This window comes from Pyxicephalus adspersus, chromosome Z, assembly GCF_032062135.1.
Source record: "Pyxicephalus adspersus chromosome Z, UCB_Pads_2.0, whole genome shotgun sequence".
Classification (NCBI taxonomy): domain Eukaryota; kingdom Metazoa; phylum Chordata; class Amphibia; order Anura; family Pyxicephalidae; genus Pyxicephalus; species Pyxicephalus adspersus.
The window spans coordinates 85,565,818-85,581,822 of NC_092871.1; the positions used below are offsets into that span (position 1 = coordinate 85,565,818).

General features: G+C 39.4%; 1 protein-coding gene across 1 annotated transcript in view; it reads left to right on the top strand.

The window, feature by feature from the left end:
- The window catches only part of LOC140342969 (gamma-aminobutyric acid receptor subunit beta-4-like), a 58,674-nt gene extending 48,781 nt beyond the window's left edge, over nt 1-9,893 (top strand). Inside the window, exons 5-9 of the mRNA XM_072429369.1 lie at nt 3,496-3,578; nt 4,675-4,815; nt 5,853-6,005; nt 6,622-6,878; nt 9,156-9,893. Of these exons, the coding sequence (XP_072285470.1) occupies nt 3,496-3,578; nt 4,675-4,815; nt 5,853-6,005; nt 6,622-6,878; nt 9,156-9,524 (1,003 nt within the window). The 3' untranslated portion in view covers nt 9,525-9,893. The remainder of the gene's footprint in view (nt 1-3,495; nt 3,579-4,674; nt 4,816-5,852; nt 6,006-6,621; nt 6,879-9,155) is intronic.
- Nucleotides 9,894-16,005: the final 6,112 nt, after the last annotated feature.

Below are 16,005 nucleotides of genomic sequence, written 5' to 3' on the forward strand. Positions count from 1 at the left end.
GGAAGAAATGGTGCCCAAAAGCGGGCGAAAGGCAAGTTACTAAGGGCCACCAGGGTTGGTGAGCAATGGAATTGAAAAAATGACCAGGTTCCAGTGGTTATTGGGAGTAGGAAAAATGCAATGCCCATTGTTGGTATCAGTCGAATGAATAATGCCTCAGGGGCCAGTAAAAGCCAAGCTTCTAGGGGCCACCAGGGCTGGTGAACAGTAGGGGGGGGGGGGGGGGGGGGGGGGGGGGGGGGGGGGGGGGAAGACACCTAGTGCCAGTGGTTAGTGTGGAAAATACAGCAGATGAGATAGCATTTAAAAGGAAATCTACCAAGGTTGGTGTGCAGTGGCCAAAAAAAATCTGCATTGTTAACGTCATTGGAAGCCAAATTGCCCATGGGGCAAACAAAATAGAAGCTAAGGTCCACTTCTATCCTGCAGGCTGCCGTTTAGGTACCCTTGGTGCAATGTGCTTGCTGGGATTTATTCCTTTCGTGATGTATTTACAGCATTTCCTACTGTGCATTGTATTTGTATCCCCATAGACATGCAGCGTCTATGTATAGTAACACTCCTCCCCTTTGTATGCGGTGCGGGGATATATTTAGCGCACACAGTACACGGTACCAGGAGCAATATACAAGGAGTCGGCGATTCCCTGAAATTTCCTTGCTTTTCCTCATTTCCTCTTTTTCCTGCGTCACCCCTTTACATTTACTCTCCACCGCCTCCCATTTATAAATTTCTCCTCCCCGATCCTCTTTCTTCTTGTTTCCATAGAAACTAACTCCACTTGAAATGAAACTGATTTCTATTGTAGACAGAAAAAAAAAGAAACAGAATTGGATTTTCACAGGCCACAGCGTTAATACAAAAAAAAAATTATAAAAAAAAATTAAAAAATAGATTTGATTCTGCAATGTGGTAAAATTATTGAATCTAGTGTTTGAAGCAGTCACATTTTTAACACAACATCTGCAAGCTAAAAATGCAGCTTAGTATTTTAAGCTAAATATTTATAAATCCAATTTGAAGAAATTATCCGCTGCTGGACCACGCCTGGTAAAATTGATTGTGGATCAGGATGTGCTAATTTCCCGCCTCCCTCATGATAACTTAGTCCACCCAAGTGGAGGGAATTTGTGATACACATTGTGATAGACATCCGATTACAAAACTATTGCTAGTAATATGGAATTGGCCCCCAATGGCCTTTAATATGGAGTTGTCCCTCATGGCCATTAATATGGAATTGTCTCCTTCCTTTCTTTTTTGTGGCAGTAACATCCTTCACTCTTCTGGGAAGGCGTTTCAAAAATATTAGAGAATGTCGGTGGGATTTTTTTGCTCAGCCACAAGATAATTTGTAAAATCAGCTATCCTTGTCCCATTTAAAGATATAACATGGGCCCAATTCCTTGAAATATCATCCTAACTGTATGACTTTGTTGGTCATTCTATTCCAAGATATGGCCAGTACTATGGAGTTGGCCCCAGTCACCAATAATATGTCATTGTCCACCATTGTTGTTAATATAGAGATACCCCCAATGGTCTTTAAAATCGGGTTGTCCCTCTCCTTTTCCTTTATTATTATTATTAATATTATTATTAATAATTTTATTAATATTTATAATAATAAACATGATTTATATAGCGAAAACATATTTTGCAGCACTGTACATTAAATAGGGGTTGCAAATGACAAACAAATACAGAAAGTGACACAGGAGGAGGAGAGGACCCTGCCCCGAAGAGCTTACAGGTGGTGGAATTAACACACAAGAGGAGGAGAGATATGTAGTATTGGGAAGTAGAGACGGTTTTAAAAGACAGAGGAAAATGGATAGGCACGTTTGAAAAAATGGGTTTTGAGCGCTCTTTTAAATGAGCAGAAAGTAGGAGCAAGCCGAATAGGAGGAGGAAGACCATTCCAGAGAGTCGGGGCAGCTCTAGAGAAGTCTTGTATCCGTGCGTGTGATGAGGTTATGAGTGAGGAAGTCATTAGTAGGTCATTGGAGGAGCAGAGAGAGCGGTAGGGGAGTATTTTTTTACCAGGTCAGAAATGTAAGTGGGACAAGAACTGTGGCGGGATTTAAAGGCAAAGCACAGGAGCTTGAATTTGATTCTAAGGTGAAAAGGAAGCCAGTGTAGAGAACTGCAAAGAGATGCAGCAGAAGAGGAGCAGTGGGAAGGATGGATGAGTCTGGATGCAATTCCAATATCTTTTGGAAAGTCTTCCCAGAAGAGTAAATAGTGGTGTAGCAACAAGGGGGAAGGAGGGGGACAACTGCATGGTAAAGACCATTGGGGGCATCTCCATATTACCCTTGTGGCTATAACATCCTTCACTCTTCTAGGAGGGCTTTCTATACAATTTTGGAGAGTGCCTGTGGAAATTTGTGCCCAGCAAAAAGAGAATATGTAAAGTCAGCTATCTTTGTCATGTTTAACGATACATCATAGGTCGAAATCCTTGAAGATACCTGTTTGTTGGATATCCCCTTACAAAGCATGGCCAGTACAATGAAGTTGCAACTCATGGCTGTTAATATGTCATTGTTCTCCATGGCTGTTGTTATGGAGTTGCCCCCAATGTTCAATAATATGGAGCGCCCCCAATGACTCTTAATATGGCATTGTCGTCCATTGCTGTTAATATGGAGATGCCCCCAGTGGTCTTAAACATGCAGTTGTCCCCATTCTTGCCCCTTGTTGCTATAACATTATTCACTCTTATAGGGAATTTGTGCCCAGCAAAAAGATAAGGCCAAATTCCTTGAAGACACCATCCTAAATGTATGAGTTTGTTGCATATCCCCTTACAAGGCATGGCCAGTACTATTTGACCCCAACGGCCCTTAATATGGAGTTGTCCCCCATCCCCATGAATATGGCATTGTTCAACATGGCTGTTAAATTTAGTTGCCACCAATGGTCAATAATATGGAGTTGTCCCTCTTCATTCTCCTTGTGGCTTTAGCAACCTTTACTCTTCTAGGCCCTTATGCTGAAGGAAAGAGAATTTGTAAAATCAGCTATCCTTGTCCCATTTAAAGATACATCAAAGGCCAAAATCATTGAATGTCCCAATGGGCATTAATATGGAGCTACCCCCAATGGCTGGTATTATGGAGTTGCCCCCTCCTTCCCCCTATGACTAAAAGATGCTGCACTCTTCTTGGAAGGTTTTCCATAACATTTTGGAGTGTGCCTGTGGAAATTTATTTTCAGGGAAAAGAGAATTTACAAATCAGCTATCCATGCCCCATTTAAAGATACATAATGGGCTATATTCCTTAAAGACACTATCATGACGGTATGGATTTGTTTGACATTCCTTACCAACGTATGGACAGTACTATGCAGTTGCAATCCATGGCCCTTAATATGATGTTGCTCCCAATGTTTGGTAATATGTTGTTATGTAATTTGGTATTATGCAAATCTATCATTCCATCAGGGTTTCCATTTCAAGTTGCCAACATTTTTTATCATTATTTACAGAATTACAACGACTGCTGCCTGTATGATGGATCTACGTAGATATCCTCTGGACCAACAGAACTGTACCCTGGAGATAGAAAGCTGTAAGTGTTTTCATGAAGGATATCATGTCTTTGTTTGATCCCTGCTTCCCAGAGCAAAGTATCAATGGTGTATTTATAGGAGCTCTGGAGCTCTGAGGGTGATCAAAATCAAAACAGGGAACTGGGAAAAAAGGGAGGTCTCTTTTCCCAAGATTTGTTTCCAGTGCGGGGGTCTCCATATGCAATGTGTTTAAAGTAGTTAAAGGTAGAGAGTCAAAGTTGTATTTCCACATCATCATGCAAGACATGTCCCAAAATGTTTCAGGGCCTGTGTCCCCTTCATCAGGGCTTTATTTGCAAATACCATACTAAGATCAGTGTTGGACCAACTAATAATGGGTATTCTTCAGATAAAGACACAAAAGTGTTAGGCTTGTGGCTCGTAAATGGTGAGGTCTGGGGCCCCTGAAACACGTTAAATGGTGTCTTGTAATATAGAGACATTGGATTACCTTCACTTTGTAATAGTGCTCTCTGCCTTCAACTACCTAAACACAAGAGGCAACTATGGAAAATTTTCTGAAATAAATCACATTTATAGCCCTTCAAATTTTACTTCCATAAAGGTTTTTGTTTGTTGGCTTCATAATGGAAAAAGTGGGTCACTGGAGTTTTCGAATTGTTTAATTCCCAATCACATTCCACATTGGACATATCTTCTTTGTGTTCGATCTCAAAGATGAAACGGGAAGTAGGAGTCTCAAAGCCGGTTCCTAGTTTTCATAGATTTGATTAGGAACACTTTTCAAACATCTAGTAAGTGTTTTTTAAGCATCTGAAGGGTACTTTAGAAGCATTTATGAGAAAGAAGTACAAACAAAAGAACTATTTCTCCTCCCTATACCCATCCAGTTCTTGAGCAAATCAACTGCAATGCTAGAAAATGATAATCCCCAAAAAAATCCCATACAAACTACCCTAACCACTCCCGGACACCTAGCAGTTGGCATTGGGCACCCATCTGTGATACTGCAAGTTGACTATCCATTTGAATATTTAACTTATCCAATATTCTATGAAGAATTTGAGACAAAGTTGCCCTTTAAAGCCCATTTAGATGTGTAGAATCATTTATATATGTATTTTTATTTTGCAGATGGTTACACAACGGATGACATTGAATTCTTCTGGCAAGGGGGTGAAGAAGTGGCTGTGACAGGGGTGTCAGACTTGGAGTTGCCACAGTTCACTATTATTGAAACCAGACTGGTTACTAAGAAAGTTGTATTTACAACTGGTGAGAAGCATTGACATGGAGAAAAGATGATTTGAAAAATGTTTTTATTTTATCAATATTCTTTACCTTTTTGAAAATGAAACCCAACCAGTCATACTCCAGGGGAACCATAATAAGTTTTTGGGCACATTTTCTTTTTAAATGTTTAAAAATTCCTTTTCTTTTACCTAGAAGACAGCCCATCATAAATATTGACAATGGGCTCACTGGCCCTTGTAGCCCATGTAAATATCAGGTTGTAGGCCCATTGTCAAGGTATACAGTAGTTGGTCTTGCCATTGGTTGTTGGTCCACTCCTGATGACAATGGAAACCCTTAGTGCTTTGACAACTGCTTACATCACAATTTTTGGTTAGATTACATTTTCCATTAGATTCAGGTCAGGTGGCAATAATTATTTGGACAAATAGAGTGAAACCTTGATGGGATTACCTGAGGTGCAGAGTGACACTTGGTCTTTATCAGAGCACGCCCTCAAGTATTGATGGGCCGGAAACCTTAGTGCCTGCTGAGCTACTTTGATGCAGGGTGCCATCATGTCATGGTCAAGGTTTTCCCCACCAGAGGCAAATAGGAACAGGTGGTTTACCCATAACAGCCAACAGGGCAAATCCAAGACTGTCTGAAGTCAGGGCAGGTGACTGTTGTTGGAGAAAAGGTGGGGGCATTGCATGAAAATCAGGCAAAGAACATTGGGCAAATGGCGAGGTATACCGAGATCCAGCAATGTTTGCAAGGCATGAGAAGACTCAAATAGTCCTCCAAATTCCAAATCCTGCCCATGCATGGGGCACATACTTTGTGCACATTATTGCATTTCCTAATAGTCAGAACCAGCCATAACTGGTGAGCGAGCAACAGTCGAAGAAGTGGTATGGTAAAACTAAGTGGGGAGATAGTGAAAACTTGACATGGGATCCAACCTCTCCCCTATATAAAAATGTAACCAATGCTGAAAAGACTCGAAACTGAGAAAGAGAAAATCAGTAGAACATTTTTCATATATTACATCTATATCTATTTTCTCTGTTTTCCAGGTTCTTATCCTCGATTGTCACTGAGTTTTCGTATTAAGAGAAACATTGGATATTTCATTCTTCAAACCTATATGCCATCTATCTTGATTACTATATTGTCTTGGGTATCCTTCTGGATCAACTATGATGCTTCTGCTGCTAGGGTAGCACTAGGTATGTATTAAAAAAAAAAAAAAAAGTTTCACTGGAAAGTAGGTGACAAAAAATAAAACTGCAGGTCCAAAACAGCACATCAAGTGGAAAACTAGACTGAGGTGGGGGGCATTCGTCTTCTGCACCATTGCTAATTAGGTTAGGCTGGTGGCCATACTATTGGGTTGGTGGCCCAGAATAGAGATATTCACCATTCAGAGATTGAGTAGGAAATGCAGTCAATGACACAGGGTGGACATTATATTGGAACTTGCTCCCCATTTGGATTTGTGATCACAGTCTTCAGCCTCCTAGAATATTATGTATTTGTTACTTGTGGTCTTGTAAGTAAAAGATTTGTCTTCCTCCATTGGCCTCAGTGAGGTTCAATGTTGGGTTGCAATTGCCATAACCCTCTCAAGTTAAACCCAAGATCATTCACTCATCTCTCTGCAGCAGCACTATGGTACCCTTTGGGTTGTACACTTTCTTCTTTTGTTTCTTCCATGAAAGGGATACTTTCATGGAGCCAAAAGGCACTTGTCCTCTACTGGCACAACTATTACTTAATAGTAGGTTTTTAAAATAGGAAAGGATGAACAAAGAGTATTCATAATGTGTTTCTTCTGTTTTTCAGGAGTGACAACTGTACTCACTATGACAACGATCAATACCCACCTGAGGGAAACCCTGCCTAAAATCCCCTATGTGAAAGCTATTGATGTGTATCTTATGGGATGCTTCGTGTTTGTGTTCCTGGCTCTGTTGGAATATGCTTTTGTAAATTATGTGTTCTTTGGCCGGGGCCCTCAGCAGCAGAAGAAATTAAACGAGCGAACAAATAAATCGATTAATGAACGACAACGCTACGAAGAAAGGAGAATAAGAGAACAGGTGAGTGCTATCAATTGGAAAGCAATGTTACAACATAAATGTTTATTCTCTTCACTTATTTTCCTAGAAACTTAGCAGGAAGGGAAGCTCTATATAGTGAAGGGTTTTACACTCTTGGTGGAAAATGGTGCCATCATTAAAACCTCACCTTTAAAGATGATCCCTGGGCAAATGCAGAGAATTGGATTAATCTTTTCAGTGGGGGACAAGAGCTGAAATATAAACCTTGGGAAGAAAGATCTGGGGTGCTGGACCTCCTATAGCAGAAGAGGTTCACAATCATAAAGAGAAAGATAATCCTTAGCAGGCCAAATTCAGAAAATTGCCCTTTTTTTTTTGAAGAATTATTAGCCATGTGACTTCTATCTGTCCATCCATTCTCTGAACACCAATGACTGGGTAAGGCACCTTTGCAAGGAGCGGCCTCTAAATTGAAAATAATCCTAATTTTTGGTGTTTAATTTGTTAAAATGAATGTTGGAACATGGGTTGGTGCTGCCTGAAAAAAAATACTACTCTTCTACACCTAGGCGGAGGTTGCTCCTGTATTGGCTCAGCACTGCACAGCGTTTTACTCCTGCCAGTACTAAGTGCAGTAGTCCATAGCTTCAGTAAAGTGCTCATAATTCCTGTAACATCTCCTCAACCCATACCTATCTCTTTGAAGACTAACCCCAAGACTTACCTTTAGGCCTTTGGTGTCTGCTTAGGTTGCATGTTTATGAGCTTTACCCTGGATACCAACATTTATCAATTTCAGTTCCAGAATCTATCACTACAGCTGCACATAAACCCTCTGGGGTATCTCAGCTGGGCATAGTTCCTCTGGGGTTGGAATAGCTGGTCTCCAAAATGTAATGCATAGGCATTATTAAATATTGGGTATTTAGAGATTACCTAGGATTAGACACATTGGGTCTGATTTATTAAAGCTCTTCAAGGCTAGAGAGAATACACTTTCGTCAGTGAAGCTGGGAACGTGTAATGGATTTCCTAAAAGCTTTTTGTTAGCTAATGTTTTCAATCCTGGACCAGATTCATTCCAGATTTGCTGGATCACCCAGCTTCACTGTTGAAAGTGTATTCTCTCCAGCCTTGGAGAACTTTAATAAATCAGGGCCATTCAGTCTGATTTATTAAAGCTCTCCAAGGCTAGAGAGAATACACTTTCATCAGTGAAGCTGTGTGATCCAGCAAATTTGAAATGGATTTCTTGAAAGCCATTTGCTATTTGTTAGCAAGTGTTTTCAATCCTAGACCAGATCCATTCCAGGTTTGCTGGAACCCCCAGGTTCACTGGTGAAAGTGGATCCACTCCAGCTTAGGAGAGCTTTAATAGATCAGGTCCAATTTTGTGTCAGCAAGAGCAGAAGTGCTTTATTGTAAGCATAAGAAGGGGAAATACATTTGAACACAAGCATGCAACCACTTCTTCAGGCATGGTGTATAACAACAAACCATTAACATAGTACACCAAAATTATAAAGGTTGATGAGCAAATCTGAAGGGTCTTTTGGGGTTGGATGGTCATTAGTAGATGGATAGACAATTGAGTATTTATATAGGGAAATAGATACAGTACATGCAAAGATAAATACCCTTCATTGGTTGATGATGGCAAAGATTTGGCTTTTCATACAATGAGGGATGTAAATGTGTCCACTTATCTATTAATGCAATTGATATATCTCATTTTGTTTCAAAATTGTTTCTTCTTTTTGGGGAACCTAAAAAATAAACTGAAAGACCCATTTAGATGTGAGTTGACCAAAATTCTGCACCATCTCTAGCTGCCATGTTGACCTGGACATTGCACTTTTCCATGGCAAGTGGACAATTGTCACGATTCCCCCAATTGTTCACCAGGCTCATAACATCGAGTGATGCTTGCGCATCTCTTTCACCTCCTGCCCAATGCGCAATCAAAATGCTTGTCCTGTTTTACTTTAGGCAAGATTTAAAGGGGGTGTTTTTGGTCTGACTATATTTTGAACCACGAGAGAGTTGGGCATCAGAAAGACCCGCTTCTATCCAACATTTATATATATTTATATTCTATCCAGCAATAAATATGTGTGTCTTCTTGAGTACCTCATGAGCAAAAGGCCTAAAGTGCTCCAGCCAAGGAGCATCCTATGTTCACTTTGTGGCCTTAAAATCAATTTGAAAACCGTATCTTGTGCAAGAAAAGTTGGCCAATGTATCGTCTTACCACCTGATAAAAAAACAGCTCCTGTATGTATCATCTGAGTGTGATAACTTTGTTCATCTTTCTAGGTTGACCCCTATGGAAACATTCTTCTTAGCACTCTTGACATGAGCAGCGAGTTGATGTCTGCCGAGATGGGAAGCAGTATTGGTGATTCCCGGAACTCCGTCCTGTCCTATGACACCTCAGGGATCCAGTTCCGCAAGCAGCTAACATCTAGAGGGGACACTTTTGGCCAGACTCCCCTGGAGCGCCATGTTCCTCTAACAACCACCCGTGGACGTGCCAACTGCCGACTCCGGCGACGCTCTTCTAAGTTAAAGCTTAAGATTCCAGACCTGACAGACGTCAGCACCATCGACAAATGGTCCAGGATCATTTTTCCCATCACATTTGGATTTTTTAACTTGGTTTACTGGATGTACTATGTCAACTGAAGCATTTTTTCATTGCCCTTCACCCTAAGCTGTGCACACCCTTCCTTCCACAGGACACAAGCTTCACCTAAATCTCTCACCCCCCTCTTGCTTCACAGTCTGATGTCTGGGCCAGCGACAGAAGTAGCCATTCAATCCTACAAAGAGGGGGGAGGAGAATTGCACTTTTTTGTCACACTTTTTTTCATCAAATTTCTTAAGGTTTTTTCCCTTTTTTTTAAAAGAGAAAAAGTTTTCGTTTTACCTGGAAGTAGATTATGGCTGGGTACTGTGAGTCATTTTGGATGTTATTCTGAAGAAACCTTTTCTCACGATTTAGTGAAATCATTGTAATAAAAAAAAGAAATGTAATAAATTAGGATACTCTAACACAGAGTATGAGGAGTAAGTAGAACAAAGCTAGGCGATACTGGCAATTATTTCCTCTCTTTATGCAGTTTAAAATAATTATTGCTACATATTGTGGAGCTATTAAGGCACCGATAAGACTCTGTAGACTAGGATATTCCCAGTTGCAAGCTGGAATTGCACATGCAAACTTTTTGATGGAGAGCCTTTGATTGAAACGCATTATTAAATAAATGAGGGGAGAAGCCAAATGCCCAAATTAAAACACAATGGCATGGCAAATCCAAAACAATGAGCTAGCCCAATTATTTTCCGGAAGATCATTAAATCTTACATCAATATTGCACAAATGATCCAAATCATTTGTTTTGAAAAAAAGCAAAACTGTGCATTCTATAATTCCTATCTCATTGTGCATTTTCTGTCTTTTCAGTAAATTTAGACCTAAAATGCAAACCGACTTCATCTAGGATCACCTAAATTCGGATATATATTTATCAGGCAGATGCAAATTTTACACATTAGAAGATAGAAAACAATATCATGCCAAAAGGCCTTGATTCACTAAAAGTAGGTAGGTATGTTTCTTCAACCTCATTTTGATCAATTTGTGTGTTTCGTTTCTTGATGAAAAGTTTTAGCTATTATTATTGTGAAGAATTTTTCTGAAAATGTCTCCTTTTACTCAGATAAAAAAGAAAAGCTTTAAATATCTTTTATGTATAAATATAACACCCATCTCAGGTGCCACTTTAAAAGTTCAGCTTTCTTCACACAGATTCCCAAAAAGCCTTGTTACCCTGAAGGTATTTGTATTTCTTTGAAACCCATTAGACATAAGAGACAATTCTTCCTCACGAGGTGCAGGCATGCTTTTGATTTATCAATTCAATAATACTCAAATATATTGGTTGTTATTAACAAGCAGCAATGCCCACATATCTGTAGACATTAGGTTGCCAACCAGCATGCCTGGTAATAGTGACCTATTTGTTCAATAGGTATTAATATAATCTGACCTAAGAATACTGCTGCCCAATATAATTTTGCAAAATGATAGTTAAATTAAAAAAAACTAATAAGCTATTACCGATGACTAGCAAGACTGAATTTGGTAATGTCCTTGTGAACAGTGAATCAAGGCCAAGGAATCTGGCTCAAGCTTACATGGCCTAGTAGTCCAAGATTTTTAAAGCCGTCTGAAGTTAAAAATGAACTGCATAAGAACTAAAATTTATATTTTATTCTAGGGTCCTCTACTCTAAAGAACCTCTGTTCTATATGTGAGAACAGGGGTCTCTCTGCAAAGGTTTGACACGCATTTGCTGAGTCAGAGCTAAACTCAGCAGGGAGCATGAAGTTTGCTGATTGGAGGGCTGTAGCTGTGACTCAGAAGGAGGAGTGTCAGACCAATGCAGAGAGATCACTGCTTCTCATCCTTCTCAGAAGCTTTGGGGAAAACATTAGGACTGGTGTTGGCCTGACCCCCATTTTTAATACATTGATAAGTCATAGCATTTTTTATAGAGACTCCATTTGGTTTTTAAAGATCTTAAAATCCATAAAACAAATGAGTGCCACAAACACAATTATAGTGAATTCTGATACCAATTCATTATTATGTACTTTTATTTCCTAAAGGAGCAAATTTTTGCCAGATTTGCTCATATCACCTTTCTAAACGACTGATCGTCAGACTTTCATCTGTGCAAAATTACTCCTACTATCGCTAGAATTTAAAAGTTTGTTCAGGTATGATCTGAAATGGACTGATACCGTAATGTATTCATAAATTAAGTGCCAAGTCATATACATAATGGGGGGCATTTATTAAACCCGTGCCAATTATTTGATGCAAAAAAAAAAAAATTGCATGCAAGGGGCCAGAAGTATTTCATTGTATGTTTTATTTTTTTGTGATTGGTGCGCCTTTTATTAAAAGGGGATATTGCTTCTCAGGGTGCATGGCTTTGAAGCATCTACCAAAAGTGTGCAACTGTACTGTAACCTTAATCAAATTTCAAACGAGCAACCAAGTACCATCACCCAACAACCTGACACAGGAATTTTACGGCACATTGTGGCATACTACGGGACGTTTATATCAATGTCAAAACAGTAAAAGAAGCCCAGTTTGCAAACAGAATGGTATCTGCTCTAGTTTCTGTCGTGCCCCACTTTTAATAAATGACCTCCACTGGCTCAGGGACATGAGCGGTGCCAAAACTACCAAGGATTGAGGCATTTTATATCTATTAAATATACTGTGAGGCTAACCCTCCACATAGCACTGTCTCAAAAAGTTACAATAAGGAGCCATGCCTAAAAAAACTTGAATGTTAGTGGATTAATATGCTAAAGTATTTCACAATAAATTGTTTTTTGTAGGTGTAAGGACATCCAATGAAGTTAATTAATGGTGTTCTCAGTGAAAAAAAAAATTGGGGGTCTTTGCATCAAGGTGAAACCTGATTTTTTTTGTACAACAAAAAATGGTTTGCGCCATTTTAAATCGATTTACGTGTTTCATTTTCCTACCCTTTGCTGATCATATTTCACGATATGTAAAGCAAAGATCCTGTCTCCAATTCAAGTCTGCTAAGCTTTTTTTTTCCTACATCGGTCATAGAATTTTTGGGGTTGACTAATTTCATACCGAAAGCGATACAATCTTCTTGCATTTTGCGGATGATATGTGCTTAGTATTTGCAGGTATTTTAGGAATCACTCCACTCCTAGAAGTCTATCTCAGTCTTCTCGGTCTTGCTTACTCTTTGTGATGTCATGTACGGCACAAAACTACAAGACTTAAGTGAATGTGGTGCAATTGGTTCATTGTTGATTCTGACCTGGAATATTATGTGCTTTACAAAAAAAAAACTGGTGAAGGTATGCTGCAGTGTTATTTTTTTTATTTCACCCGATGGACACTGGAAAGCTGTACAAATACCATAAATGTGTTCTTTATGTTGTAGATACACCATGTGTCAACTAGTGTTCTTGAATCCTTAGTTTAAGACCATGCACATGTTCATGAAGGAAATGCGGGATCTAAAGGTGGCCGCGGCCAAGTAGATGTCTTGAATAATGCGATGGATAGGCAAAACCTCTGGTCATCCTCAAGGCAAATCACGTGCTGCCAGAATGAGCTACCATATTAGCAAATGTGGCACACACGTGATACTTTATACATAGAAAACATAGGGAAATGGCCACAAAAGAAAACCTTCTTAAGGACCGTCTTATTGTTGCAAGCCATGTTTAAAATCATTGTGTTGACTGCTTGCTATGGGCCACACACAACACATCTAAGAGGTTTTCTCTTGTTTTCTTGAAAACTCACTTTTACTTGATTGTGGAGACCCATGTTGACTTCAAGAACTTCATTCAGTACAAAAAAATTGAAAATGGGAAGTTCCACTGCAGATAATTAGACGTATGAAGCAAGCATCGTTTCCCTAGGCAAAAGTAAAAATGATTCCTTTCTGACACTTCTTATATAGTTAGCTACTTCTGTACTCTGTTATTTAGAATGATTTATTTATTTATACTGATATACATGACCCTTTCTGTTTATGCAGGACAAGTTCACTATCTGTCAAGCTTTTATATTTAATGTATTTATGTAAAAAAAAAATGACATTCGTAAAATTTGTGTTTTATCAAGAAGACTGATTACATTCATTTTTTTTCCTTTTAACCTGAGAAGTAAAACACTCAAATTCACATTTTTTTGTATTGTACTCTGTGATTATAAATACTATTCCATTATTATAAGTAAATTATTAAATATTGGTCCATACTTTGGCGCACAAGGACTTTTAGTTGTATTTGAGGGAGATGTTGTCCGCTGGGAGCCCACCCCTGAGCATGGTATACTAACCAATCAGTGCTCATTTGCCGCCTCCTAGGAGTCCATCCTATGGAAGCTTTCTTGTCAAACGTTGTTTTACCTGCCCCTATGCGCTTGATGTTATTTGGGCCTGGTTTTTAGCCACGAAGACACTGGCAAAAGTGCGGTCACACAGTAGTGGTCACATGATCCCCATTACGGGATGCCTTGGAAGGGCTCTGGCTAGGCAGAGAGGCAGCGATAAAGCATAGATAGATTAGTATACCTTGCTTGGGTAGTGACAGTGTCGCTTCAAGGTTTCTCAATTGTACTGTACAAACGGGACCAGGAAACTATTTATCTAATGTAGTTTGGCCCAACTTGTGTATAATAGATATCTGTGACTCACAGCTCATGCACTGGCTTACCCACCACTTCTGTTTTTTATCATTTCTTTCCATGTATTGTTTCACATTTTTTGTGCTTACCTAAAATATAAAAAAAATTGTGACAACCCCAAAAATAGGATTACAGCTTTGACACCAAAACCAACTGCCAATATCCCCCTAGTTCGAATGGATGGTCATAAGGGTCCTATCCATATAGCCATCCATGTCGGTGAATGTCAAGCTGCATGAGCTTTCTTTGCAAAATTATAAACCCATGCTAAAATCATATTGGGCTTTTCTGCACTCCAAGCTGGGCAGTCAGGAGAAGTGGACTTTTTGACTTTGGAGAAGGAGTCTTTTTGGCTTTCCACTTGTTCATTATACCAAGATACTACTAATACAACCATGTCCAATTCTTTGTTCCATGATGTGCAACATCCTCTGATAATATAGCACTGGCAAAGGTTTGTGACAAACACATGTGTTTCCATTGTTAATACATGTAACTGCTTTTGAAGGGAAATCTCCACATTTGACCTGCTTTGCCTGCTGTGCCTCAATAGAACAAGTTGCATTCAAAGAAATGCAGCACAACTCAAAGCAGGTCCAATGTAGCTTGTGTGTTCTAACTGCACATTTAACATAGGGAAACAACGACCATAAACACAAACCCTTACAGTGCTGGTTGATTTCAAGTTAGCAGTTAAGATATAAGGTCAAATAGGGGAGTTGAAGACTTTTGTCTACAGGTGCCATTTTTTCATTATGTTATCCAAAAACTAAAAGACAACTCAATCCAGATCAAAGCCCCAGAATCAATTAATTTTCAAATTTTGGATTCTAAGAGTTTTGTATGCTCTGTTTGCAAAATTGATCCAGTCACTCAACAAAACTATTTGAACAATTATTCCATTGACTGAACAGGTCAGGAAGCCTGGCATGTGGAAATTAGTGGCCAAGAGTTGGACTCATCTCCAAATGAGTTCAGGTGTCTCCAATTGAGGGTCCATCATACAAAGACATTGTAGACCATTGTGCTCCTCCAACCTTGTTGATCCTTTTTTGTTCTAGCATGGGTGAGCTATAAATCCAGCTCCATGAAGACATGGGGTTGCCAGTTTGGTGTGGAGGAACTCGAGTGTCCTGCACAGAGCCCTTGAGTGTCCTGACCTCAACCCTACTCAACACCTTTGGGATGAGTCAGAATGCCAAACACATTGAAGGTCTTCTTCTCCTTCCATAGCACCTGACCTTTTAAATGATCTTGAGGTAAAATAGAGACAAGCTCCCACAGCCAGAATCTTATAGAAAACCTTTCTAGAAGAAATACCAACGGTTTTCCAATGGGATGTCCAACAGCAGGTGTGATGGGCAGGTGCCCACCAACGTTTGGTCACATGGTGTGCAATTGGTAAACCAAGTCAGTTGGCAGCTATACTGTAAGTTAACATTACAACATGACTGCATCATTGGAGTAACTGTCTTTTGTCATTTCTTTGGGGAGCACCAAAAATCTCTTCAACCTTGCTTATATTTCAACAAAAATGTGTAGATATTTGCTGCCTGGCTCTTATGGGAGCATCATTGTGAACACTTAGAGTTGGTTTTATATTTTTTCAATGATACTGTTTGAGTTATTTTTTTTCTAATTTTGCTAAATGAACATAATTATCTAATCGAACGCTGAACCGTTCTACCTAACAAGTGTACATTATGACTTACTTATACTCAATGGGTGTAAATACTAACTACCTTGTTTACAGAAGTTTTCAGAATTTCTTGGTCGAGCTATTTCACGCTGCCTATCTATGGCATGAGCCTGCCCGTTCTATCTATGGCACGAGCTTGCCCATCCTAGGCTGTGTGAAATAGCTATCATCGATATCCTTAAACCAAAGCATCGGGGTATTCA